Here is a 27,982-nt window from a genome sequence, read left to right on the forward strand (position 1 = left end):
GAAATTTGAAATCATGTTAGGAATTTTTAAATTATTCATTTTGTCGAAAAGCAAATCAATCAAAACAGAATCATATGCACCAGAAACATCAAGAAAAGTAGAAACAACATCTTGTTTCTTGTTAAACGAAAGTTGTATTTGAGAAGCTAAGAGCGCAGTACAATCACGAGTACCACGACCTTTTCGAAATCCAAATTGAGAAGAAGAAAATATGTTATTACTCTCAGCCCACAGTTCCAAACGATTTAATAACATACGTTCCATAAGCTTACGCAAACATAAAAGTAAGCTTATAGGTCTTCGACTATCAACAAAAGATGGATCCTTACCAGGTTTTAAAATACTTACTACTTTAACAAAACGCCACTCAGAAGGAATAATATTTTGAGAAATAAATGAATTATATATCGAAAGCAAATATTCTTTTCCATCATCTGGTAAATTTTTAAGAACAATGAATTTTATATTATCAATACCTGGAGCAGTATTATTGGTTAGTGATAAGGCCAAATTCATCTCCGCTAAAGAAAATGGAATACACAAATCAGGAAAATGATTCACACATCTTGTTTTGTAATTTACAAAATTGGGAACAAAACTTGGGCATATTTTGGATGCAAATAGATCAATCCACTCTTCTGAATATTCTAACACATTTGGAGAAGTACAATCATAATTCCTCAAATTTCTAGCTACGGACCATAATTTTGTAAGTGAAGTATCTTTATCGAGACTTTCTACAAATGTTTTCCAATAGTTTCTTTTCTTGAATTTAGTAATTCTAGTGAATAATGCTTCAGCTTTCCGATATGAAAAATAATGTTCCCTACAACCAGATTTACGAAATAGTTTAAATGCAGCAGATTTATTTTTTAAAGCAATAGTACACTCATTATCCCACCAAAAAGAAGGACGCTTTCTCTTAAAAACACCTGGAACAACCTTTATTTTCTGAGCTTTATGTAAACAATCAGTTAAAAGTTTTGAAAAATGATTGTACTTCTCCAACACAGAAAATGAATTACCATCATTATACAAAGAAAATGATACATAATCGGCAAATTTAATCCAATCCACATTGTTACATAGATCAGGAACATGTACTTCTTGTGGCATTTTGTTATGCATAGGATTTTGAAATTCAATTGAAATAGGTAAATGATCACTATTATTTGGATCATCAATAGTTTTCCAAGACGACATCATGGATAAACTATTAGAACAAAGAGATAAATCAATACATGATGAATGAGAAGGAGGTACTGCAATTCTGGTAAAAGATCCATCATTTAAAATATTTAAATTTAACTCATCAATCAATTCCAATATCAAAGAACCTCTTCCATCAGAGCTATGACTACCCCACGCTATATTATGGGCATTGAAATCACCCAATATATAATAAGGAGAAGGAATTTCTTTTAAAATACATTTAATTTGCGATAAAGAAAAACTTACGTTGGGAGGTAAATAAAAACAAACAATAGAAAATTCAAAACCATCTTTTCTAATTGAAACGGCAATATATTCAATTTGTGATTGTATTGATATATCCAAATATTTAAATTCAATATTATTTCGTATTCCAATCAGAACTCCTCCATATGAATCACAACGATCTTTTCTAAAAATTTTGAATTGTGGAACACGTAAAAATTTAGATTCTGTTAGCCAAGTTTCATTTAAACAAAAAATATCGGTATTTAAGCTATTTATCAATACTTTTAATCTATCGAGTTTGTTAATGATACTGCGACAATTCCATTGTAAAATATTCAAACTATTTGTATTTTTTGAAGCCATTAGGATGAAAACAAAGATGCAATGAGTGGTCCAAAATTATTCAATTTATCCAAAATAGAAACCACAAAAGGTAAGATAATTTTAATAATTTTTTTCCAAAAATCACTAAGACCTAAAAATTCAACTAATTCTTCTAAAATATTCAAAATGGAATTATCGCTACCTTCATTTTTTCTATCTCCTGAAGTATTATTAGTGTTTGAATCAACATTATTAGAGGAGTTATCAACTTTTTGAAAACCAGGAATGATTTTGGGGGTATTGGAAGCATTGAGTGAAGGAAAATGTGACTCATAAGAAGTAGATGGTTGAGGTTCAAAAGTAGGAATAGATTTTCTTGAAGAGTTATTATAAGTTCGTTTTCTTTTGTTCGGAGGTTTGTAAAGAAAATTATGTTGTTTCTCATAATCATTATCATCAACATCAGGTAATAATGCAAATGAATTTGAAGTACTAATATTATCAGAAGATTTCATTATGTCAGCATATGATAAAAGATTTTTGTTTTTAATTTTTTTATTCAATTTTGATTGATGCTCAATATATACAGAACATTCTCTCAAACTAGTATGTTTTTGTCTACAATAAATACAAACATCAGAATGTTTCTTACAATCTTCCGATGAATGAAGATCTCCACATTTGGAGCATTTCAATTTATTCGAACAAAAATTAGATGTGTGGCCAAAAAGGAGACAACGCTCACAGTGCATGAGCTTAGGGTAGTAAAGTCTAACATGAAAAATGACGTTATCAATCATAACATAATCTGGGAGAACAGATCCAGAGAATGTTATTTTTATACAATTAGATTGGACATATTTGGATTCATTACCACTAAAAATTAATTTTGATAAACGATTACAATCTAAAATAGTAACAGGAGCAATGGATTTGTTTTTAAACATACCAGTACCATTATTCCTAATGTCGTCACAATTTAAATCTTCATCGTATATAACTCCACTGATTTCACAAGAATCACATGGAGCATACACACGATAAGAATTTACAAATAATTTTGATTCTAAAAGAGAGTTGGCATCCTCTTGAGATGCAAAAACTACTCTTAGTTTGTCGAGAGAAATTTTCTTGATTTCTTTTACTGATTTAATTTTTTGTAAACCTCAGCAGAAATCAACAAAACATTAATAGGTCTCTCCTTTTTTCTAAAATAAACTACGTATGGACCCGGAAAAGTGGACGGATAAATTTTTATGCGGAAAGGTTTAACTGAAGGGGTTTCTATAGAATGATCATTTTCATTTGAATCTCCTTCACCTGAATCAGTTTCCATAATTGTAGATAAATTCAAAACAATAAATATAGGATAGGATAGGAATACAGAAAAAGAAACTTGTACTATACTATAATAATATAATAATGATACTTATCGAGCTTTCAACAAAGAAAATGTGTAGTTGGAACCACCAAATTGAAGATCCAGGAATCTTATATAATCCAAAAATCGTGCCACTCGAACAGCAATACTCTTGTCAATACACCAAACAAACTTGAAAGCCACCGCCAAATCAACGTACAAACAAACGTCCCAGGAACGTAGTCTTCAAATCTTCCGAGAATCAGATCCCACACGCACGCAAGTCTCAAGATTGCACAACCACTCTTTAACGAATCCAAACGATCCAAATACGGTCCTTGAAACACCTCCTTACACGTTAATCCTCACAATCGGAAATTCTTGAAAAAATCGTTTCTGAAAAATTGAAAAAAAATGACAAGCAGAAAAAAGACCATCCAAGCCGGTCAAAGCCTACTTACCTTTTTTTGAGGGAATCCTTGTTAAGTTCCTGCAGTAATATCTCTTGCAGTTCTTTGAAATTTATCACGATTAATTTCTCAAATATAAATAATGGATTGTTTGAAATTCATTTTAATTCAATTTAGTGCTCCAGCAATTATTACGGTTATTCCTCCGTTCTTCTTCTATCAGGCGTTATGTTCCAACTAGAGATGAGAAAAACAGTTCTTTTCAATGAACAGTTTCTGTTCGTTACATTCTTGATAGTGAACTAGTTCTTTTGAATCGTTCTTTCGTTCTTAAAAAAAACTTTTTATTTTCGCCTTTAAAATAATGTATTTATTACGACTCATGAAAGGTTTTTTTTAGTCAACGCTGGAATTTTCTTCTAAATTATTATCAATTAATAAATATAAATAAATATTGAATGTACTGAATGAGGAAGGCGAAGCTACAAGGAATCATCTTTCTCACAAACACATTTTATTCATTGCTCATTCGTCGCACCGAATCATAACCAGTGTCTTGTGGACATAGGAAGGACAGGGCATTCGCTTCGGTTTTCTATGCCGTTCGTTCGGCGAGAACGATGAAAGAATACATACCGAACGGTTCTCTTCTTCACGTTTGTTGCGTTCGTTCATTCGCAGTTCGCGTTCAGTAAACCGTTCTTTCTGAACTACCGTTCTCAAAAAAGAACTATGACTCATTCGTTCACCGCAAAAAACTAGTTCTTTTGAACCGTTCGCGAACGGGTCGCCCATCTCTAGGTCCAACTGGAACAGAGCCTGCTTCTCTGCTTAGTATTCGCATGGGCACTTAAAAATCAACTTGTGACATTGTAACGAATTTCTTAAATCTAATAAAAGTCCGTCACGATCCCACATTCTCCTTCACATCTCTACATCTCTTTCGGCTTTCTTAAACACCGTCGGCTTGTTTAAGCCGTAATAGACATGACAACCCAAGTTGCGTGAATGAAGTTGTCAAACACATAAAAAGTCTCCCTACGTATCTGTATACTGAAATTATCACTACACAAAAAGTTTCGCGAAATAACCAGAAAAATTTCGAAACATTTCGTAAAGATTTGAATTTCGTATCGGTTTCTTTTATTCTTTTCGTTTCGCTACGAACAGTGTTAAAAAATCCGCATATCGTTTCGTTTCGTATATATACCCTTAGGTGCCCGCATCAATCATAATTCTTACAAAAGCTGTGTTTGAAAAACGTTTAATTTTCCAAACCAACTAGATGCGTATATTAAAGCACTACATTAGATAGTATATTGAAGCACTACATACATGTTGTTTAGTGTTTATATCGGCACATCTTCCTTAAGTGGTGCATATTACCCAAGGTCCCTCTAAATTTAAATGTTTTTATCCCAAACTGAGGTAATTATTTTCAATAGAAGTTAAAAATCATCTGAAGTTAGAATCTTAAGGTCTTTTGTAAACTGACACGCACTCTACCTAAGTTGAAATCAAAGTGAATTACTGAAGTATAATTTTCTTTGAGACGAAGCATGAGTTGTGACTGGTGACTGGAAATCACTTCAATAATTTTTCATTAATTTCAATGTTCTAAGTCATCGTTTCTCAAACGCGACACCTCACCTTATACACACCTCGTTTTTTTCTGTACTGACTGTAAAAATCGAGCTGACAAGACGTTGCATTATAGGCCAGGGACGTAATGAAGCATTACGCAACATTTTTTCTGAAATTGTGAAATAATGGTGAATGCATTCCGATATCATTTTTGTTTTCCTCAAGTGGTCTTCTACGAATTTGCAAAAAAATGTTGTACGTAACTCGTTGTAGAACTAGATTTTTACAGCACTCGTCGTAATTATCCTACTCAGCAAGCCTCGTACGATAAATTTACAACTCGTGCTGTAAAAATCATCATTCTGTTCTGTTCCGTAATCCACTATTATGTTCTGTTGCATTTGTAGTGACTGACTTGCTGCAATTTGGTGAATATTTTTGCAAGGCATTTTTTAAATATACCTAGAATTCGCTCGTGGAGTCATAAGTAGAGATACATTTAATTGATAAGCAGTAATAAGATAACTGACGGATATAGGAAAACTGGCTGAGTTTATGATAAGTGGTACTTATTTTCTTCAGAAACCTTTAATTACCTTTTGTAGGCATTTTAGAACACCGACAAAAGGTCATTTATGACCTCTGTTAAGAATGAGTACCACTAGCCGCCAAAGCAACCGCTCCTCTATATTCTTCAGTTATGCAATTACTGCATATCAGTCGAGTACATCTTCACGAGTATAACCGCGGCAACAACACACAAAGCTGCGCACTTCCGTCATCCAGTTATGTTCTCCGGCTTCACATAAACACAAATGGCACCACTAATTGAGCTTTTGACGTTCAACATCCCAATCAACCGCAAAGCGAAGCACTCGATCGATCCGAAACTGTGTGTGGGAGGCACCTGGCGAAAGCACCGCTCCAAACTCCAAACCGTTCGGAAAATCTCCCAGCTTATCGACGGCGCTTGACATGACGATCCCGTAGCCCATTTTCCCGGTCTCTGAAACGCGCGCGCGTAAAGGTTTTTCCCGGCCCCCGTTGCAGCTATTTATCATGAAACCGAAAAAAAAAAACGATGTGTCTGTACGTGAAATGTTGTGGAAAGTTTGTATCGTCTCCTATTCCGTTTTGGGTGTTACCGTTGGCTTTTTGCTTTATGTTTTACTCATCCTAACACTTTGCAATTAAGAAAAAACGAAAAACAAAGATCGCAAACATTCGATGATTCTACTGCATTTTCGTGACTTCGTGATGTAACCTTATCCGAACGATTATGGCACATTGCCATTGTCTGGAAGGAAGCGGACCGAGAAAGACGATAGCGAGCGTCTCTCCGAAGTTGACCTTAATACCTAAAGCTGTTTTGAAGCTGCTTGCTTGCTTGATTAATTGTGAGAAAAGTACGAAGCATTAAAGTTCCACAGCGCTAAGCCCTCTTTGCAGTCGTCGTCCGTTCAAGTTGTAACAATAAACCCATCCCAGTGAATGTGATTGTGCGACCTGTGTGCTAAGTGCCTATACAAATCTCGAAGCTTTTGCATAATACTGAACGGAGGCTTCCGCGCGAAAGTGCATAAATTACTCTAATGTTGCAGGTATGTTTATTCAATTAATGTTTGAACTAAGAATTCTTTTCTTCCCTTCTTTTCTCTCTTTCTTTGTATATAAATCACTACCCGATCAGAAAGGAATAACAGAAAAATAACTGAATCATATTGCTGTTTATAATAACTTTTATAATATGTTACTACTGATCTTGGAATACTTTCAGATTAAATCGTAACTATAACAAGGTCTGGGAAATACTACTTCGTAAATACATTAAAAATCTAATCTTGTTTTGATTAAAAAATAACTGTTTAATTACTGCTCTAGTTTTGATATCATTGCAAATTTTTTGTTCTTTTAACACCTACTCGGCTATAACTTACAACACCAGATATTATTTTGAAATATTTTCAAAATAATATCTCCGATTGTTACAATTTTATTATTCCGCTCTGATCGGGTACCTACCCACAATTTGTATCGTGCTTTCTTCGTTCTTCCGTGTCCGTTGCACCGGTTCAAGTCTAACCCCCCAAATGATGAGCTGCCTGCTTAAGTGTTTTTTGTGTTTGTTTTATGTTCGCATTTGTTTTGTTTATCTGTCGGCTAACAAAACTCGGCTGCTAAAACCTATTTGCTGTTTGGTGTTGTACCAGTTTGCTGTTTTAATTTGCGTTCGTTTACCTACATTGCGGTGCGGTCGCAGATCGCCGAAACATTCGCTGGTTTCTCGGTGCGGAATTTTCGCGCGCGCGTCCGCTCCAGGCCGCGTTTGGTCAAAACTCAGAATTCACGAAAAGCAGAAGCTCATCGTTTGTTTGAACTTGATCTTGCTATTTACTTGTATCTATTTAAGATATTTTTTTCAGGAATTTCAGTGCGCGTGTACATGATGGTTGAATCGTTATTATTCGCTTATTTGAGTTTATCATCTCTTTTTTTGTTTTCAGGTTTAGCGGAACATTTATTAACTAGCTTCGATTTGGAATTTCCAATAATTGGAAAGTTGTTTTCATCTATGATAAGTTGATTTGAACGAATTTGATTTTTTTTCGGATATAATGCCAGATAGTCTGCTACGTCAATTCGCTCGCTTCATGCCAAGCCGGTGAAGTAACTTTTTTGAATTTATTTATAAACATCATTATTTCTTAATATAGAAATTTATTTATTTTTATTTGTTGTAGGAAATTCAGTTAAGTTAATTTGTAAGAACACTGTACAATGTAAGTTTTACTGTGCCTTTTTAAAGCAAGAACACAAGCTCTATTTAACATGAATTTGTGAAATTGTTCTGCTGATTGAGAATTATTCTAAAATTTCACGCTAGATTTTTTTATAATGCCAGTTAAGACGCACTTCAAATCTGGATATCAAGTTTTTGGGCTTTTTTGCTTTTGGCTTAACATATTTTATTCTCATATCTTAACGCCCAACGATTTTTATTCAACAGGATAACTTTTCAATTAACCTTATTACCTGAATATTTATGAGCTTGAGGCCACGCAGCTTTGGTTTGGTACATTATAATGAATATTTAGAATACTCGGAACATTGGATCTTGTGCTAAGCATCTTCCCTTGGCTTGGTGGCAATATCCTCCGTAATGGTCTAAGGCATGTTTTCTTAAACTCAAGAACTACTTGGAGTACAGGTATTCGTATTTATAGAGGTAAGCTGTTCTAATCGGGAGGTTTATCCTTGCAATTTATGCTCATGCAAGATCCAAAATCAAAGTCAGTGACAATAGTTAGTAATTAAATGCTGCTTTCCATTTAAAATGCCCAAGTTTGAGGCCATGTATCTTGGAAGAGATTAACGTAACATTGTTGATGGAGCATCTGGAATATTGTAAGAAACGGGCGTATTTTCTTAAGTTTCATGATATTAATATAATTCAATCCCAAATATCTTGAAGCGGTAACTTATAGGAAGATCATTGATATTAAAATTTTGAATTGTTTTTGGATAAAAAATCATATTGCAGCATCAAAACGCCTTTTCTATAACCGGAAATTGAATTTTCAGAAATGCACCAAAAGTTGCTCTTAGAAAAACTTTTTTATTTAGATTGCACCATGTTGAAACTGTGCTTAAAACATCTGGTTTTACATTGAAATTTTACAGAAAAAAATTTGAAAAAAATCGAAGATACCTATTTTTTGCAATTTGTGTTTTAAGGTTTAATTTCGATTTTTTCATGAAAATAAAAGTATATTTTTTCAGTGTATATTTTTTTTATAAAGCCTATTTGATTGTCTACCATCCCTCCTTAGACACTTTTTCTCTATAACAAACGGTTTCCAAGGTACATTTTTTTTAAATGGTGGTGCCAAAAATACATACGCCCTTATCAGAAGTTACTCTCGATTCTAAACGATCCCCAATTATATGAGATAATTTTCGTCTCATATACTTAATACATCTGCGCAGTTTCATCCAAATCGGAATGGTACATGTCAGATTTCAGCATTTTATGGACGCTTTTGCGTGGAACCGCACAACTTCTTTATTTTCTAACCAATTTTCGAACTTTCAGCATCATTCTCTTTAAAATTAAATTTATGGAAACTTTGTAGAACATCAAATTTGTTTCAAATCGAAACTAGTCCTAGTTAAAAATAGTTTTCTACAATTTGGTTCTCATCTCTGTTACACACTAACTTCACGAATAGTCAACCGATTCCAAATCTTTTGACATGCTTTTGAAGCTAATTTATTTATTTTCAAACTGTTTTTTTGACACATTTTCTAAAAAAAATGGTTTTGACTTACTTATTCAGCAAAAACTATCCAAAAACATGATGTTTAATTGAAAAAATCAAATTCTTTGGAATATTTAAGTTTTTTCGCCGAAAATTGCATTTTTTATTCATAAAACTAAAGTTTATAAAGCATCTTGTTTTAAGGACTGTTCATTTTATAAAGTGGACCCCTTGTTTATGCTATATCTTTTTTATTTATTGATGAAATCGTAAACGGTTTTCTGTGTATCGTTCAACTATTATTCTACAATGTTATGAAAATACAGAAACTTACAAAATGCTTTCGGTTGAAGAACTAAATAGTTTTTGCAAAAACTCCTAAGAAAAACTGTTCGTCAAGTTTAAGCATTATTTTTCGCATGAAAAAATCCTAAATTTAATGAAAAAATTGTATGTTGGTATCCTTTACTATTCAACTTAAGGTAGAGCTTTTAAAAACATCAATAATATTCCATCAGTTCCTGACGCTGAGTCACTTTGGTGATCTATTCCTTATGGTCAAATTTGCTGATACACCATCTTTTTACTACCAGCAAAAAAGTAAAGTAATAAGCGTGTTCAAAACTGGTTTAGATTACTACAGAAACTATATATGTATAAAAAAAAGCAAAATCTTGAGTTTTAACCGCATTCTTGGGTACCAAATTTACTCTTTATGGTCGTTTTATTGAAAAATCCCCATACTTTTAAAATTATATACGCATGTTTATCGATCTAGAGCAAACTGTAAGCGTTTTTCTCAAAATATTTTGATAGGTAGTCTCAGAATAACACATTCTGAAAATAATACATGCAAAATAAATTTGATTTAATTCAAGCAGTGTTCCCAATCTTGATGATTGTCATTGTGCTTTGAGTGGTCTTCTGAAAATAAATTATTTGTTTTTCTATTGTGCTTAAAATATGACGTTGGGATTAAATCAGCAACTCTATGAAGGCGTAAGTTATTTTTATTATAAATACTACATTATTACTTCCGTCTGGACGTACATAAAACCTTAAATTCTACTCATATCAGTTCCAATTTAATTTAAGATATTTTTCTTTAAAAAAATTGATATATAATGATTTTATGATATCTGCAAAATTGCTTCTCCAAAAATAACTTGATATTTTTTAGCAAGCTTCTAATTGATGATGCTTTCTAAGTACAACCATTTTTTGAAAATAAAAAATATAAATTGTCGAATTTTCCTGCCGATTTTTAATAATCCTTGATTTTGATAACCTCCAAGAATCGACCGTTCTAAACGTTATGCCTTATTAGTGTGAAATCATATTATTTTGGTAACTTTTTTATTACCACAGCATTGTACAATATTAGTCGAACGATGTACAGAAAACCGATTTCGATTTCATTGATAAATTAAAAAGATATTGCATGTCCAAAGTGTCCACTTTATAAAATGAACAGTCCTTAATTACGAGTTGAACAATGCATATGTATATTTTTTAAACATGCCAATATATTTTGTTCAAAATTATTTAAAAACTTTTGCAAAGACCTTTTCAAATTTTTAACAAATGAGAAAAACCAGTTTCAGCTTTCAAGAAAATATTGACCTGGCAAAACATTGGCAAAAAGCTGTCATTTTTCGTAAAAATATCAAGTTTTTGAAACCAGTTTAAAAACAACTGAATTTTCTTTATAATCATGTTAAAAGTCTTGTTTTCATGAAGTTATGGTCCAACAAAGATGACGTTTTTAGTGAAATGAGGAAAAATTTGGAGAAAACTACTTTTTACCAAAACTAGTTTTGATTTAAAACACTTTTGATGTTTTATAGAGTTTAAATAATTTAATTTTGAAAAGAATAATGCTAAAAGCTTCAAAATTTAGTGAAAATAACAAAGTAATTTATACTTCACTGGAGGTCATATTTTATAACTCAAAAATTCATCTTCAAGTCGCTTGCGCCACCTTTAAATGTTAATATTTTTGGCTCAAATTTTGAAGTTTCTCTTTTTATGTGATTTGAATTTGGTTTTGACACTTTTGAAAAATAAGCCGCACCCTAATAACCAGTGACCTTTCTTACGTTAATGAATAAGCCTTACACCTAGGCAGGCTGAACAAAATATGTACCATCGAGATTCAAAGTCATTTATCCAAAAACGTATTTGAGTGCAGGCCTACACACGTAACCAGGGAGCTTTCGGAGGTTTATGAATAAGGTTCATACCCAAGCAAACATATTCTATCAAGTTCAGAGTCTAACGGCTTGGTAGGGTTATCCAAGAACCCCGTTGAGCCTAGGTCACCAGATCACCAAAAAAAAAAAACTCTGTATTCGATCAACAAAGTTTGCAGTTGTGGACTCATACAATTCTGACAAACCAAAGGCCTTCAGATCTACAAGCGTAACTTATAGCTTTCTGACGTTAAGGAATATGGTTTAGAAATTTCAAAATCAACGATGATTGTATACGGTTATCCAAAATTTTCTGCGAGTGAAGGCCTACGATACTATAGACGTAACCGGAGATCTTTCGAAAGTTAATGAATAAGGTTAATACACAAGCAGTCTCAAACATACACATTCTACAAAGTTTGGAGTTTGAAGTCTAACGTCTTTCTAGGGTTTTACAAGTGCAGTCAACTGTCCCTTAATCAATTTTTTTGTATCTCGGTATGGAGTTGAAAACTATGATAACCATTGAATCGCAACAGTACAGGTTTCGATACCTCCCTAACTCGATGATCCCTTCAATATCGAGTCATGGAGAGTTGACTGTACTTCGTTGAGCCTAGGTCTACAGATCAACAAACTTAACCAGCAATTTTTTGACGATAAATCAACATGGTTTGAATTTGGGCTCATACAATTACGGTAAACCAAGTTTAACATTTTCCGGTAATCATTGAACTTCTTTTGAGGAAAGGCTTTCAGTTCTTCAAGCATAACTTGTAACGTTTCTGACGTTAAAAAACAAGGCTCTCTACCAAACAAGTTCAATGAAATTTGTCCTATCAAATTTCGAAATCAACGATTATTTCCGGTTATCCAAAAATTTGTTTGAGTGAAGGCCTTGACCAGACGTAACCGGAGATCTCCTGAACATTTTCGATGAACCAATATGGGAATATATTTTATTCTTAAATCCACAAAATAACAACTCGTTACGCTTGTAGATTTGAAGGCCTGAACTCGAAGAAGTTCTTGTACAACCTTGACCAATCGTTGACCTCAAAACTTGACGGTACAGTGGTTCATGAGCCTATTTATGTATAAATGTTGTTCATGGGTCTTCTATAAATCACTAGTTACGTTAGTAGATCTGAGGACCTGCACTCAAAGTAGTTCTAGATTGACCTTCAATTGTCGCTGTACTCAAAACTCGATAAGCCTAGCTATATGAAGCAGTGGGTATATTAAGCTAAATTGCAAGGTTTTGAAAGGTCATTTGTTGTACTTGTGGATCTGATGACCTGTACCCAAGTAGTTCTTGAATAACTTTACACAGTTGTTGAAGTCAAATCTTGGCATAACAAAGTTATATAAGCCCGTATAGAAATCACCCATATTTGACGGTATATATCTCTGTGAGCATTTATGGGTAAAGATGTTGTTCATAAATCTTCGACAGATTACTAGTTACGTTTTTAGATCTGAAGACCTCATTTAAAAAAAAATTGAATAATTTTGAGTAGTTGATGAGCTCATATCTTTGTACAGGCCAACTTAATGAGCCTGTATGGATATTATCCTAGTTTGAAAAAAAATCTGAAGAGCCGCTCGCTACGCTTGTAGATATGGTGACCTATATTCCTAGAAATTCTTGGGTAACCTTAAATAGTCGTTGAACTCAAATTATGGTAGCCTGTAACTATATAAGTCCGTAGTATCAGCCTTGTTCGTAAACCTCTTAAAGATCACTGGTTACGCTGGTAGATCTTAAGATCTGTATTCAAAAGAGTTCTTGCAAACCCTTCAACGATCGTTGTACTCAAAACTTGGCAGAATATATTTTCATAAACCTGTATGAGTATAAATGTTGTTCATAAACCTTCGGGAGATTACTAGTAACGCTTGTAGATCTGAAGGCCTGGTTTCCATAGAGTTCTTGGCTGACCTAGATCACCAAGACAAATGAGCATACAGCTAACAAATCACTAGTTACGCTTGTAGAGCTGAAAGAAGGTTTGGATAATCTTGAACAGTCGATGAACTCAAATCATGGTACATGAAAGGTTACTTGTTACGGGTGTAGACATGATAACCTATACTCCAAAAACTTCTTGGGTAACCTTAGAGAGTCGTAGAACTCCAATTCTGGTAGCGTGTAACTTTATGAGCCCGTATCGGTATCAACCTTGTTCGTAATCCTCTGAAAACGCGCTTGTAGATCTGAAGGCCTTCTTTGAGTTCTTGTAAAACCTTGAACGGACGCGTAGCCTTAACTCACGTAAATATCTCAGGCTACAGAATTTTTATCGTATTCGGATATTCACTCCTCGTAATGATACATTAATGCAAATATGTTGTGAAAAAATGAAACAATTTGATGCAGCCGTTTTTGAGTAATGAGCATTTATGTTTCTGGTACCACCCTGGACACATAAAGATCTCGAAAACTCTAAAAAACCTTATATCGTAATTTATCATATCAGATTTCTCCAAGAATACAGAACCAATTTGTATGATTTTCTCAGGGTACCTGGTTTTATAGAGTACACATTTTATATTTTTTTTATAAATTGACCAAAAACAAAACGGCCGCCAAAAACAAAATAAATATATAAATAAATAAATAAATTTTGAAATTGTTTATCGGCATATCGGTCTATTTTGCTCGAAGTAAGAGGGAGCATGGAGAAGAAAGCAATGAATACTAGATGGATAGGTACCGTAAGGGAACGGCGAGAGAAATTAGATGTTGAAGAGGGCATACCATATGAAACAGTATTACTTGAAACGTCACTTCCTTGTGGCTAACGTCCCCTATGGGAACGGCTTGGGTGTGTTTTGAGAATAACACTACCAAGACAATTTCAAAATAAAATCATCACGGTCGATACCTTTGTATGTAAATAAATAAAATGGCCGCCAAAGACATTTAATATGGAAAATGTCGCTCCCCCAAGGAACATCGAAATATCTTAACCTTTCGGTCGTCGCGCGAATTTTTGTAACGCGAGTAGTCGCGTGTTGTGCTTTGTACAACACCCTTGGTTTTGCGAATATCCCAGGAGTCTGACCACTTAGAAAAATGACGTCTTCGGCAAAGTTGTTCAGAAGCTCAAGGACTATCATTACATTAGCCAAGAAATTCCTGATTTTGCCACTAGGCGGCGCTAGTGAGCTAAAACTTTTGTATCGCAGATCTCAGGATCCTGACCACTTAGAAAGATGGCGTCTTCAGCAAAGTTGCTCGGTAATTTATGGACTATCATTGTTAGAGCTAGTTGATTCAACATTTTGCCACCAGGCAGCACTAGTGAGCATAAAACATTTGTTTTCGCAAATATCTTAGGAGCCTGATCACTTAGAAAGATGGCGTCTTCGGTAGAGTTGTTCAGTTGTTCAAATTATTTCTTTTTTTAATCATTAGAGTTCGAGATTTTGTAAAATAATGGTAGTTCCTGAGCTTCTGAACAACTTTGGGACGGTCCATTAATTACGTAAGATAATTTTTGGAGTTTTTCAGCCCCCCCTCCCCCCATGGTAAGATATTTTGTATGGAAATTTAAAATAATGTTTATGGCGCGTAAGGAATCTCAAACCCCCCCTCTCCCCATAACACCTTACGTAATTAATGGATCGCCCCTTTGCTGAAGGTACCTGTCTAAAAAGTCAAGATCCTGCAGTATCCGCAAAACAAAAATTTTATGCTCACTACTGCCGCCTGGTGGCAAAATATCCTATTTCTTACCTCAAATAATGATAGTCCTTGAGCTACTGAACTACTTTGTCGAAGACACTATCTCTTTTAATGGTCAGGCTCCTGAGATATCTGCAAACAAAAGTTTCATGCACACTAGCGCCACCTTGCGGCAAAATTTTAAATCAACTAGCTCGAACAATGATAGTCCTTAACTTACTAAACAACTTTGCCGAAGACGCTATTCTTCTAAAGATCAGGATCCTGAAATATATGCAAAACAAAAGTAAAATTTCCATGCACACTAGTGCCACATAGCGGTCAAATTCCGAATTTGCACAAAGTACAACAGCGCGACAGCCCGAAGGTTAAAAACTAGATCACCAATTATTAATATCGACACGGATTCTCAAACTAGAAGAGCTTTCTGAGATCTTGTGAAAAAAATCGTGCAAAAATATGGAGAAACAAAAAAGTTATCGTGATTTGATTAATTTTTGGCGGTAAAAAAATGAAGCTGCCGGTAGAGGGGTTAAACTAAGTTTAAGGCCTAAGCAGTGGTGAAGGAATCGGCCCTTGAAATGGCTTCAGGCGGCTCAAAGCTGCTTTAAATAGGTGTAAACGGCTTAAAATAGCATTCATTGGCTAAAAAAGAATTAAAACGGACTATCTGCCCGAAATGATTAAAACTGACTTAAAATTGTTTAAATTGGCTGACAATGACAGCTAAAAGTTGCTTTAAATGGCTTAAAGCGTGTCAAAATGCCTCAAATTGCATAACACGTTTTAATATGGATTAAAACGGCTAAAAACAACTAAACACTTTTTAAGCCTGTTTTAAACGGCTCAAACGACCTGAAACGGATTTAAATGGCTTAAAATGGCTGAAAATTGCTTAAACGGCTTAAAATAGCTCAAAATTGAAAAAGTGGCAAAAAATGGCTCAAAATCACTTGAAATAATTCAAAATGGATTTTGAAGCATATAAATCCATTTTGAGCTATTTCTGGCCATCTTGAGCAATATTAGGCTATTTTAAAGCCATTTTAGGCCATTTTGAGGCTTTTAAGCCATTTTAAGCCATTTAACACCATTTATGGCCATTTTTAGCTGATTGAGCCATTTTAGCCATAAGAGGCCTTTTTAAGCTGTTTCAAGCCATTTTAGGCCATTTAAGTCATTTTCAGCCATTAATTGGCTGTATACTATTTTTGGCGTTTTTAAGGCTTAAAATAGCTAATAATGGCTAAAAAAGGCGGAAAATGGCTAAAAATGGCTTGAAAAGGCCTAAAATGGCTGAAAATTAATTAATAAGGCTTAAAATGGTTTAAAACGGCTTGGAAATTTTTTGAAAATGGCTTTAAAATAGCTTAAAATTGCCTCAAATGACTTAACATGGCTCAATATTACTTGAAATGGCCTAAAATGGCTTTAAATGCCTCAAAATGCCTCAAAATGACTAAAAATGGCTAAATAAGGCTTAATATGGCTTAATACTGCCGAGAAATTGTCTGAAAATGGCTTAAAAAGGCCTTGAGGCCTGAGACGGCCTAAAATGGTTTTAAGTGGCTCAAAATGGCTGAAGATGAATCGAAGCAAAACCTCAAATTTTCAAATGCACAAATCTGGAGAATCGGACACCAGTTCGAGCTGAAAACTTAATCGGTTGATCACCACCAGCTAGTGACCAATCGATCAGGTTTTCAGCTTAAACTTAAACAGCTTCCAGATTTATGCTCTTGAAAATGTGAGCGATTGTGCAATTCATACTCACCTTAAAATGGCCTAAAATGGCTTAAAACGGCGCAAAATTGCTAAGAAAGGCTTCAATTGGCCGAAAATGGTTCAAAATGGCAGAAAATGGCTCAAAATGGCTCAAAATGGCTTAAAATGGCTTTAAAAGGCATAAAATTGCTTAAAATGGCTGATTATCGCTTGAAATGGCCTAAAATGGCTTTGAATGTCTAAATGGCTTAAAAGGGCTAAAAATGGCTTCATACGACTGAACATGGCTGAAGATGGCTAAACATGGCTCAAAATGGCTTGAGATGGCTTTAAAATAGCTTGAAATTGCTTAAAATGGCTTAAAATAGCTTTAAATGCCTCAAAATGGCTTAATAAGGCCGAAAATGGTTTAAAACGGCTTAAAATGGTTTGAAATGGCTTAATATGGCTTGCAATGGCTTGAAACGACCGGGAACGGTTTAAAATGCCTCAAATGGCTCAATTTAGCTTAAAATGGCATAATGTGGCTGAAATTTGCATGAAATTTTAAACCCAAATGGCTGAGAATAGTAAAACATGAATTGAAATAGCTGGCAATGGCATAAAACGGCATAAAATGACTTAAAATAGCTTAGAATAACCAAAAATGAGTCAAAATTGCTTAAAATGACTTATTCGGCTGAAAATGGATTAAAAGGGCCTAAAATGGCTTAAAATGACTGTAAATGGCTGTAATCCTTTAAAATTGTCTAAAATGGCTGGCTTCAAACGACTGGTATATTTCTAAAATTTCCATTACTCCATTCAAATCTTTCATTACTTAAACCACGTTTCTCCTTGTATAAAATGTTTATCGTAGGATCACTTGAGCTTTAGAACGTCATCTCAAATGAAGGCAAAGTTCAGTTCATATTTTGGTATTGCATTATCAATATCACATTTGCAAACAAGATTGTTATGCTTTAAGTTTTTTATGCATCATAGCTTGAAACTGATACGTCTGCTTCACGCAAAATTCGTAAAACAAAAGGAACGTCGATTGACTCCAAATAAATCGTTGAAGGATTTACAGGAGAGAAAAACTGGAATATCTTGAAGAGCAATTAAATCCTGGCGTTAGAATTGCGTTGGGAATTACCTTACAAAAGGTGTTTGGTATTGAAGTCATTGTCCTGAATTAGATTTTAAACTTTTTCTATATTATTATTGTCTAGTAGTGTGTTGGTTGAGGTATTGAAAAAAAAAAACAGTCTACAAAATATGGAGTTCCTTAAAGTTTGTTGATGGGTAGGAAGTATTTCATTGAAATACTTTCGAAGTCAGCTTCCTTTTATGGCCGCAATATGCTACAAAGGTATTCTAATAACAATTACACAGCGTAAAAAAATTGACATTTTTGCCAGTCTCAAGGATAAAATTACATGTCTCTAGTAGATTTGGGGTCGCCGAATCTGATGGCTTTCTCAGAAATATTGCCGCACCTCACAATTTTTAGAAATACAATACTTTTCAAATCACCAAAAATAACTTTTGGCCATCGAAGGTATTGAAAACTTTTTTGATAAGCATTGTTATACACATGAAGTTTAAATTCTGAGGCAAATAAAGCAAATAAATTGCCAGACAAGCTGGTAAACTTGTATGCAAGTTTGCTGGAATAGTCAAATTTTGCATTTTCAACATTATTACGGTTATTAGGAAAATTTTCCAGTTTGCGGTAGCCGCCGAGTGCTACCGCAGCTGTCAAAGTTCTACCGCAGGCTTCAAAATCATTCTATCGTTGAAGCAAACAATTCAATCATAGTATGCTTGAAAGAAAAAACTGTATGGAAACAATCATCAAGACGGTATCCAAGGTATCATTGAAGCCTACTGATGATTTACAAATCAGTGATGTGATAGCTGCGGTAGCTTTTCGTTGGACCGTAAAACGGAAAGTTTTCTCTGAAATTGCAATAAACATCTCAAAAACTAGACGTGTTATGATGTTTTTGAAATCGGCAGCAGGTTCAGCTACCTCGAACTAAGTAAATAGCGGTATTTTGCTGCTTGAAATACAACCGTGTTCCGCAGTTGATAAATTATGAGTGAAATTATGGAAAAAATCCACGTGCTCTGGTGGGATTCGAACCCACGACTCTTGGATGCTAGACTGAGCTACTTGGTGATCCGATAACTCAGAAGGTTACAAGTCGCGTGTTAAAATCCAATTGTTTCATAAATTTAAATGAAATTCAAGAAACACTCTGCAAAAACTTTAACAAAAAAAACTCGAATTTGATTCTGATTCGAGCTTCAACTTAACTAATTATTTGTTAAAAAATTTGTATTTTCAACGACTTCTACTTGAAGTTTTGCCATAAATTCCAAAATAAAATCGTCTGATTCTTTTTACAGACAATTGTAATTTATTCTATGCAAAGTATTAGAGCATGTCTGGATTATGAACGGCGTTAATAAGTCAAGTAAATTTACTAAGCCTACGTACAAATCATAGAAACTTCAGATACACTAGGACTCAAATAATAGATAAAGTTTATCACAATCTTACTCTACAAAAGCAATATTTTAGGTTTAATTGAAGAAATATATTATTGTATTTTAACCATCAAACTAGACAACCATCATGTCAAACGCACTGAATTCCCTCCAATCAATCTTCTTCTCAAATCTTCGATCATACACATCATCTACCGAAAACTAACGCCACGTTTTCCTTCCCCCTCCATCCAGGATCGAACAGCAGCTGATGCGGATGCTGCCGCAGCAACGTGCCCTGGAACCCCTCATCGAGCAGCGCGGTTCCATCGAGGAAACCCAGCGGATCCTGCAGGAGATCGACCGCATCAACATCGCCCTCGGCTACAAGAAGAAACAGGAGGTGGCCTTCCCGCGGACGTCCAACTTCAACGAGGGTTATTTTTTTCCTAGGCCAGTCTATCAACCGCTGAATTTTCGGACCACCGCTAGTCCAACGGCCATGTTCAAGCAGTTTGACGCGCCGCAGGTGGTAAGCACGGTGGATCCGTTCCGGGCGCAGGTCTACTACTATCCGGCTCCGTACATGCACCTGCCGCTGCCGGATGATCCTCGATCGTTCGAGATGAAGAAAAGTCGCGACCTTCCGGTTAGGACTTCGCCGCAGATCTACGTTCTGCCAATTGCGGTACCGGCGGCCAATGGGAAGGGAACGGAAATCCGGTACGTGCCTAGTACGATCGACTTCGGTACGCTTAGGTCTTTCCACGGGAAGGGACGGTCACTGAATGGTGGGGACGCGGAAGAGGAACAGAGTAGACAGGGTAAGGGCGTAGTGGACGATGTAGCCAGTGTGGTGGAGGATGAAAAGATCGAAGAGGAGTTGCTGGAAGAAGTGCTGGAAGCGGTAGACTACGGCTTGGAAGACGATGAGGAATCGAAGAAAAAGAAGCAGGCCACTACAACGAATCCTCCGCTGCAGAATGATAAGTTCATGAATGGAAAATTTTTGTCAGGAGAGAGTGACGAGAAGGATGATGATTTGGAACCAGCTCTGCAGATGATGATCTTGAACAGGGGTAGGAATCGCAGTTTCAACCTGACGGCAACGTTCCAGAACTTCACCAATCGGTTCAACATGCAGTCAACGACTTCACCGCGAACGGCTCTTCCGTCGGAGATCAAGGATTTGAAGGAGATTCCTGACGGTTCGGACAATGATATCGCTGGGGATGAGAAAAGCCCATTCGGGGGATTGTTTAACCGACAAACGGAACCTTCAAGCGGAGGATTGGTAATCCAGCGGTTAAGAGTTCGTCAGGGAGGTATTGCCATTGCTGGACCGGGTGGAGTTGCGACGGCCGGAAGTGGTGGAACTGCGATTGTTGGCCCGAATGGAACGGCGATTACTCATCCAAGAAGTCTGACAATTGCCGGACCGGGTGCGAAGATCTATGCCGTGCCGGAGAGTGTCGATCTGGGAAGGACGATCAATGCGACGAAGCGTAGTCTACCGCTCGATGCTGTTCTAGTGGCTAGCGGTCCAGTTGTCTACTATCGGGACTAGGGAAAGCTTCGGGGTTGGCAACCATTCAGTGGCCATTTCGTGTAAATAGATTTTGTACAAATTTCTTAGTAAAGACTTGCCATTATTGGGGGAGGATGGTTTTAAAAGTAACGACAAAAGGGAGGATCCATGAAGAGGAAGTATCCTCTGTGATGTTCTGTGGAGACTCCGCGAGAGTTTACGACAGCAATTGTTCCTGCATTTGGATTTCCCGCAAGTATAGACGTAATGCATTTTATCGATTTCACTAATGTATTTTTAGCTTGTAAGATGATAGAGAATAAAGCGTAAATTAATTTTGAAAAAGCGAAAATTGTAGTTTTATTTCGTAGCTTTGAGAGATTGCATGCCACATCGTAGGAATGTTTGGTAACTAGCACGCATCATCAAATCAAACTAATAAAAATGGTCTACGGGATGTCAATATGTAGATCCGTATGTAATAGCAAGCAGACTAGAAGAAGCCTGGTTTTGGTAATTCTAACTTGAAGAGCCCCAGCGATCAGCACAGTAATTCTATATTCTTTTCTTCCCTTTTTTCCTCCGCAAAGCTTTTATCCCTTCCAGCCACGGCCACAGTTCCTCTCACCTTACCTGTACGCACCGAACCCTAACTATCCACAGTCTGCTTCACTGTTTCCGTATGGAGGAAGTGCTGGACCTGCTGGATTCTATGGAGATGGAACAATCCAGTTTATTCCAGCGGAAGCCTTTGCACCTCACCCTTTCAGTAGAATTCCGAAGACGATGGAAACCGAACTGGTTCCAACGCAAACCACAGCGACTGGAGGACCAATCAAACTGACCAACTCGAACGAAAAGCTCAGACTGCCCAAGATTGCAAAGCAAAAACAGCCCAAGATGGTAATGAGCGCTCCATTCATCCAGGCTGTTCAACAAACGAACGAGAAATTCAGAATCCAAAAAGTGGAATTGGGGCAACTGAAGAATTCAGCTGCAGCCAAAGCTAAGCCATACACGATTCTGAAAATCCAGCCGGCTCCGGCTAAAACTGTCTTAAGACTTCAGCCTTCTCCGGCGAAGGAACAATTGAAGAACGCCCCTCTCAAAATGGCTCCCTTGAAGATGGCACCAAAGGCTCAATCGACTCCTGCCAAGTACAGACTTCCAGCTCCTGAGAAGCAGGTCATGGTAACGGCCACAAGCAAGACGGCTGCAGATCAACCAATTGCCTTACCCTCTGGAGATCCAACCTATGCTTACTTCGGAGTTCCTTCGTCTGCAAATCGCGAAGAATCGACCCTTATTCTCGAACCAAGCTCCAAAGCCATTTCCGGAAATGGAGGTACTGCAATTTCCACGCCAGTGTCCCATGCTGTACTGAAAAGTGGTAGCTCAACGAAAATTCTCTTCCGACCTCAATCGGTTGCCATTGTGGGTGCTAATGGGCTGGCCCACGCACAGGCCGATTTAATTGTAGACTACGTCGATTAGGTTAAGGTTACAAACAAAGACACAAACACAAACACAAAACGCATACCAGTGAAATACAAATAGTGATAGTCTTAGTACGGTTCCGATTAGTAATAAACGCCAATATTTGGATGTAAATAGTGTAAAACGAAATGGTTTTCTTGGCTCTAACTTCGCCCTGCAATCAATCACAAAACACATGCACACCTTCCGATAGCATTGACCAGATGACCCGCTTGCGCAGACGTGACCTGCACGCTATTTCTATTTTCTAGGTCTCACCGCTCGTTAACTGTAAATAGTATCTTCACCCAGTCGTACTCCTCCTCTGCGCGTGCTCGAGAAACTAATTAAGGATGCATGTCTCGTAGCATATCCACATTGCCTACAACTCCGTCTACAAACCATCTACAACCACTACGTGCTATCCTACTATCTCTCACTTTCCTTTGCACACCTTTCCACTGAACCCTACTGTCTCTTCCACCAAATCACAACTATCCACACCACCAACCACTCCTGGAGTCCTACACCAGCCACCAGTTATTCTGCAATTAGGTAATTAAGTCACTCAATACACGGAAATGCAAAACCATTCACAGATCAACGAACGTTCCCGATTGTTTCGCCTTATGGTCACAGAGTTGACGCCGTTATTCTTTTTCTCTTTTTCCACCACCCTTCGACGACCACCCGTCCTCGTCTTTGGTTCTATTCCACAGAACGGTCGAACATCGTACTACGGCGGACGTGCTGAAGTTGCCCTTCTACGGCGGAGCACGTGGTCAGATCCTGGAGATTCGCAAAAATTCCGATGGAACCGTGGTGAGCAAGATCCTGCGCGGTGAAGACGATGAAGATATGGAACTTAAGGTGCACCAGATCGTGGATGACCTGAAGAATAACGAGGAAATCCTGGCCGAGGACGATGAGATCAAGGCCGCTGATCAGTCCTTCGGAGACTATCTGCTGAACATCCAGAAGGCCGCTGCCTCGTTGGTGACCCTGCAGGAACAGGTCAAAAAAACTGGCAAGCTGTCAACCGATCAGAAGCGTATTTACGCCGATAACCTCGAACGATTGGGCGTGGCGGCACAGAAGCTGGCGCACATCCAACAGCAGGACGGTGATCAGGATGCGATCAAATTCCTGTTCAACTGTGAGATTGCAGTTTGAGATTTCTTCGAGTAATCGTGTAATACTAATCTAATCTCTGTTTTAGCCGAGTACGACCAAACGGTTGCCGATGCGCAGAAGAAGAAGACCACCTACAAGATTACGTCGTTCCCCGGCTACAAGGGCAAGGAGGAAGAGGAGAAGCTGAAGAAGCAGGAGAAGAAGAAGGAAGAGGAGGAAAATGTCGGCGAAGAGGAGAGCGCTCAAGGAAACGACAGCGTGCAGGTCAACTCGCCCGAGCAGGAAGCCTCGATCGCGGAAGCGAAACCAGTCGGTGAGTAGAATTTGGGGTGTGATGTAGTTGAGTTAGGGGGAACAGGCATATTAAACATTTAATTATAGACCCCGTCGCTGCTCAAGTTTTCCACGTCTCTATGCATTCTAAATAACTACAAGCGAAAGCTTTGTGAGATTAAAAGTTTGGCAAAATTTATGTTCTTGGAGATCTTTGGGAAGATTTCCTATGATAGATTTCTATAACACTTGTTATTAGATTTGACCAAAAGTTCTCCATCCACCATTTTTTTTTTTTTTTTGTTATTTCTTGTTGAGATTTTCGGTGATATCTTCCCGAAATCCTTCGCTTGCTTTTTACGAATTTAAAAATGCGCAGAGAATCCGGTACAGAGTTTTTGGTTAACCTGGTGTTAAGATTTCTTATGAGTTCCATAATCCATTGTTAATCCTTAGTAGATGTCAGGTTTGAACCATTGCGGATTTTTGTATTGATTTTGGGTAAAATTCAGGATATATTCTTCACAAATGTTGGAAAGAGTTTCTCGATGAGTTTATCAATTATGAGACACATAGCGAATTACACTCTAGATCCAACGGAATCACACAAGCTCAAAGTGAATACATTGCAAAATCGTTTCTTTCCAATTACTTAAAAAATCCTTCGAAGCATCTGGATAATCTTTTGGTGAAATCTTGTTGAAATATGATGTCGATACTCTTCACAAACTTCTTCCGTGATTCTTGTCGAATGCTTTTCGAGATCTTTAGTGGACCTGACAAAATCACTTGCGGATACCGGATGCGGTCCTTGATGTTCATCAGTCCATTTTTTCTTAAATTTTAACAAGAAGCTTGATAAGATTCCAGTGGATCGTTTCTCAAGTGGCTTTAAGGTGAAGATGAATCGCAGCCAAACCTCAAATTTTCAAATGCATAAATCTGGAGAACCAAACATCCGTTTGAGCTGAAAACTTAATCGATTGATCACTAGCTGGTGATGACCAATTGATTAGGTTTTCAGTTCAAACAGGTCCAGATTTGTGCTCTTGAAAATTCAAAGTTTGGCTTCGATTCATCTGCACCTTAAGGCGCAAGAGAAAATGGCACAAAAGTCAAAATTGAAAAACCAGTTTATCTATTTAAAAAGAGAAAAATGCTTTTTCAGTTTTGACTTTTGCACCGTTTTTACTTGGGCCTTAAGGTTCTAAAAACAATACCATTAGGATCCTTGCATTACTCTTTGTCAATTTTTGTCGAACTTCAATCAAGAATTTAATGAAGAAATGAGTTGTGCATTTCTGATCTTTGACAATATCTTAACAATTTTACCAGATACCCAACGGAATGGTTTTTGATGAGTTTCATGATCGAATCTGGTAAAAAGTTAAATGAAGTCCCGGAAATTGCTCCTAAGTCTTAGCTCCTAAAAATGTTCTGTTGATGATCTGAGCTTTTCTATATTGGTCCAGAGATTTTCACAAGGTTTTCAACGAAAATTTTGATTGACCTTAGACACGTTCTTGGAAAATTCCATTGGAAATCGACGATTGGTGCTTGAATGTTGGGAGGAAGAACATCGCTCATGCATAGCCGCCAGAATTTTAAGAGAAGATGTTTATAAGGAGATGAAAAAAACGAATTTTGTGATATATCATTTAATTTCACTATAGTTAGATGTTTACAGACTTTGTGCGCCAGATTAAATGAGGACTTTTAAAAGCTTTTTCAATCATTCTGCATGCACTGGGTGGTTCTAATAAAAAGTTTTAAACAATTTCTTCATTTCAATCCTTGGACTATTCACATGATGATGATTTTTATTTATATATTTTTTTATGACTGGATGGTTTTTCTTAAGACCCTTATCAGATTTTTGAAGAGATTACTGTCTATGTTCCGAACAAATTTTTGCGAATTTACGTAGTTGCAGATAACTTCAGACGAGATTTTGCATAGAACTCTTTCATGACTTCTCTTGCAGATTTCAAGCAAATTTTCAACGTTATCCTTCTAGGGAAGTTATGGACTATATTATCCTAAACAATTCTTTCAAAAATACGAAAGGGTTTTACCCTCATTCAGCTTGAAAGCTTCTTGAGATGCTTCCAGATCCTGGTTAGAATTTTGAAATTTCTAAGAGCTCTGATTGCCAATTTATGCAGTCGAAGTTTCGCTCAGAACGTTATCTAAACTGTTTGAAACTTATAAAGATTACCTACTTGGTCCTTGGTGTTTTTTTTTTTCAGAACACTTTGCTTTGTTTCTTCTGAAGTGATTAGCAAGCTATTCATAAAATTTCTTGACACATTCTGATTTGATAATTTTGGGCATTTTCTGGAGTCATTAATAAAATGTGAGTTCTGTCTTCAACGCCAGGATCTCTCAAGCAATTCAATGTCAATTTGAACTTTGAGTTCTTGATGGATTCTTTGCATATTGTTTGAAAGGTTCTTCCCAGAATTTATCCCAAGCAAACTTTTGCATTGGTAATAAAATTTCTTATGAGTTCATATGAGGTTACTATTAGAATTTTTATACTAATTTTACAGGTACACGTATTTCGGACTTAACTATAAGGCCATCATCAGTGTCGTGTACTAACTGTCCATATTTGCATAATCAACGTAAGCGTCAATATGACTAAAATGCATTTTTCATTGATATGCATTCTTTACCTAATAATAATCTGAAATATTTGAACAATAAGAGGAAAACGTATTGGCGTAAGCACACGTTTGCAGAGTGTTTATACCGATAGTTTAGCGTATTGACAGTGACCCAGTGTTTACGTCAATTAATCCATATAATCGTTCATCAAACTCACTGATTGGTCGAATAAAATGACGTATGAGTTTGCAGATAGCAAAAGTAATAAATTAATCAAACACCCAACTTATGAATTTCAATCTTCAGCAAACGCACAGATTATTTGACCGAAGTTGTTGAAAGATTCAAGAATGCAGCGACCATGCAAATATGGGCAGTAGAATAGACTTGCATGGTCTTTAGCGGTTTCCAAAGAAGTTCTTTCAACAAGACCCTAGATGATGGTAGATTGAAAACTTCCTGATGAAATTTTGGACAAACTAATTGTAAAATGTTCAGCATGTTTCACACTGAGTTAAATATTTGACTGCAATTAGATGGGACCAGATATATTAATTCTGATCTTCAGTTTGTCATACAGCCGAAATATTGAATGAAGCTGTCAAGTCTTGTTAGAAATCTGATTAAAATTCCAACACTAGTTCTCTAATGATCACACGAACCGTAAACTATAGATCTCACTAGATATTTACTAATCATATAACTAAAATTTTGATAAGGAAAATGCAATCACGACTACGAAAGTAATTACCACTGTTGGCCCTATCCGTTGTTTTTACATGGCAAAGCATATATAAGAAGTCAATTTTCAAATAATTGTTTGCGAAAGAGGACCACGTGATTATTGAGCTGAAATCGAATTCAGGTTAACTTCTGCGTCCATGAGTCCTCTTGTGGCGTAGGGGTGACACGTCCTATCCAGTGAACAGTGAGTCGTGTGTTCGATTCTCACCGAGAAGACGTGAAACTTTTCCTCAAGTTTCACTTCAATTTGTCCATTTAATCCAATTGCAAAACATATGTAATGTTTAGTTTTTCGGTAGTTGTCAATTTTCAAATGCTTCTAAAAATTCGAACCACTATTTAGTTAATTTAATATAAGCATTTGAAATTTCACTTCCTATACCTTGCCAGATAAAATTTTCGACGCTTCACGCATAGTATAAACTTTTTTGCAGATGACAGCACCGTACCTTCGTAGATTTAAATGCAGGTTTTGCTACAAGTACTCTTGCAGTAATAGAACGAAAGTAAAAACAAGAATGGCATCATGTGGCTCTTTTCAGTAATAGTAAAATCGAAAATTTGAAGCGAAGAGAGCACTACTGAAAGTGAAGCAAACACATAACATTTTAACAGTTATTTATACTATTCTTGATTTCAGTTCATTACTTTTTCGACAGATCATCTCAAATTCAAGTAACTAACCCTTCTCACTGATTTTCCACATGATTTGACAGATCTAGGCTACCATTCTTCCATGAAATTGTGTTGGAAG

General features: G+C 36.4%; 1 protein-coding gene across 3 annotated transcripts in view; it reads left to right on the forward strand.

Annotated features, from left to right (window-relative positions):
• The window catches only part of LOC5565102 (RNA polymerase II degradation factor 1), a 187,367-nt gene that overhangs the window by 150,232 nt on the left and 9,153 nt on the right, over nucleotides 1–27,982 (forward strand). For 2 of the 3 annotated variants that reach the window (XM_021840492.1, XM_021840493.1), the window contains exons 4-5: nucleotides 23,187–23,623; nucleotides 23,687–23,914. In XM_021840492.1, the coding sequence (XP_021696184.1) occupies nucleotides 23,187–23,623; nucleotides 23,687–23,914 (665 nt within the window). Of the gene's footprint in view, nucleotides 1–19,718; nucleotides 21,576–23,186; nucleotides 23,624–23,686; nucleotides 23,915–27,982 lie in introns of those variants that run through there. The other variant, XM_021840494.1, reaches the window with a different exon arrangement.

This window comes from Aedes aegypti, chromosome 2 (genome assembly GCF_002204515.2).
Source record: "Aedes aegypti strain LVP_AGWG chromosome 2, AaegL5.0 Primary Assembly, whole genome shotgun sequence".
Taxonomy (NCBI): Eukaryota; Metazoa; Arthropoda; class Insecta; order Diptera; family Culicidae; genus Aedes; species Aedes aegypti.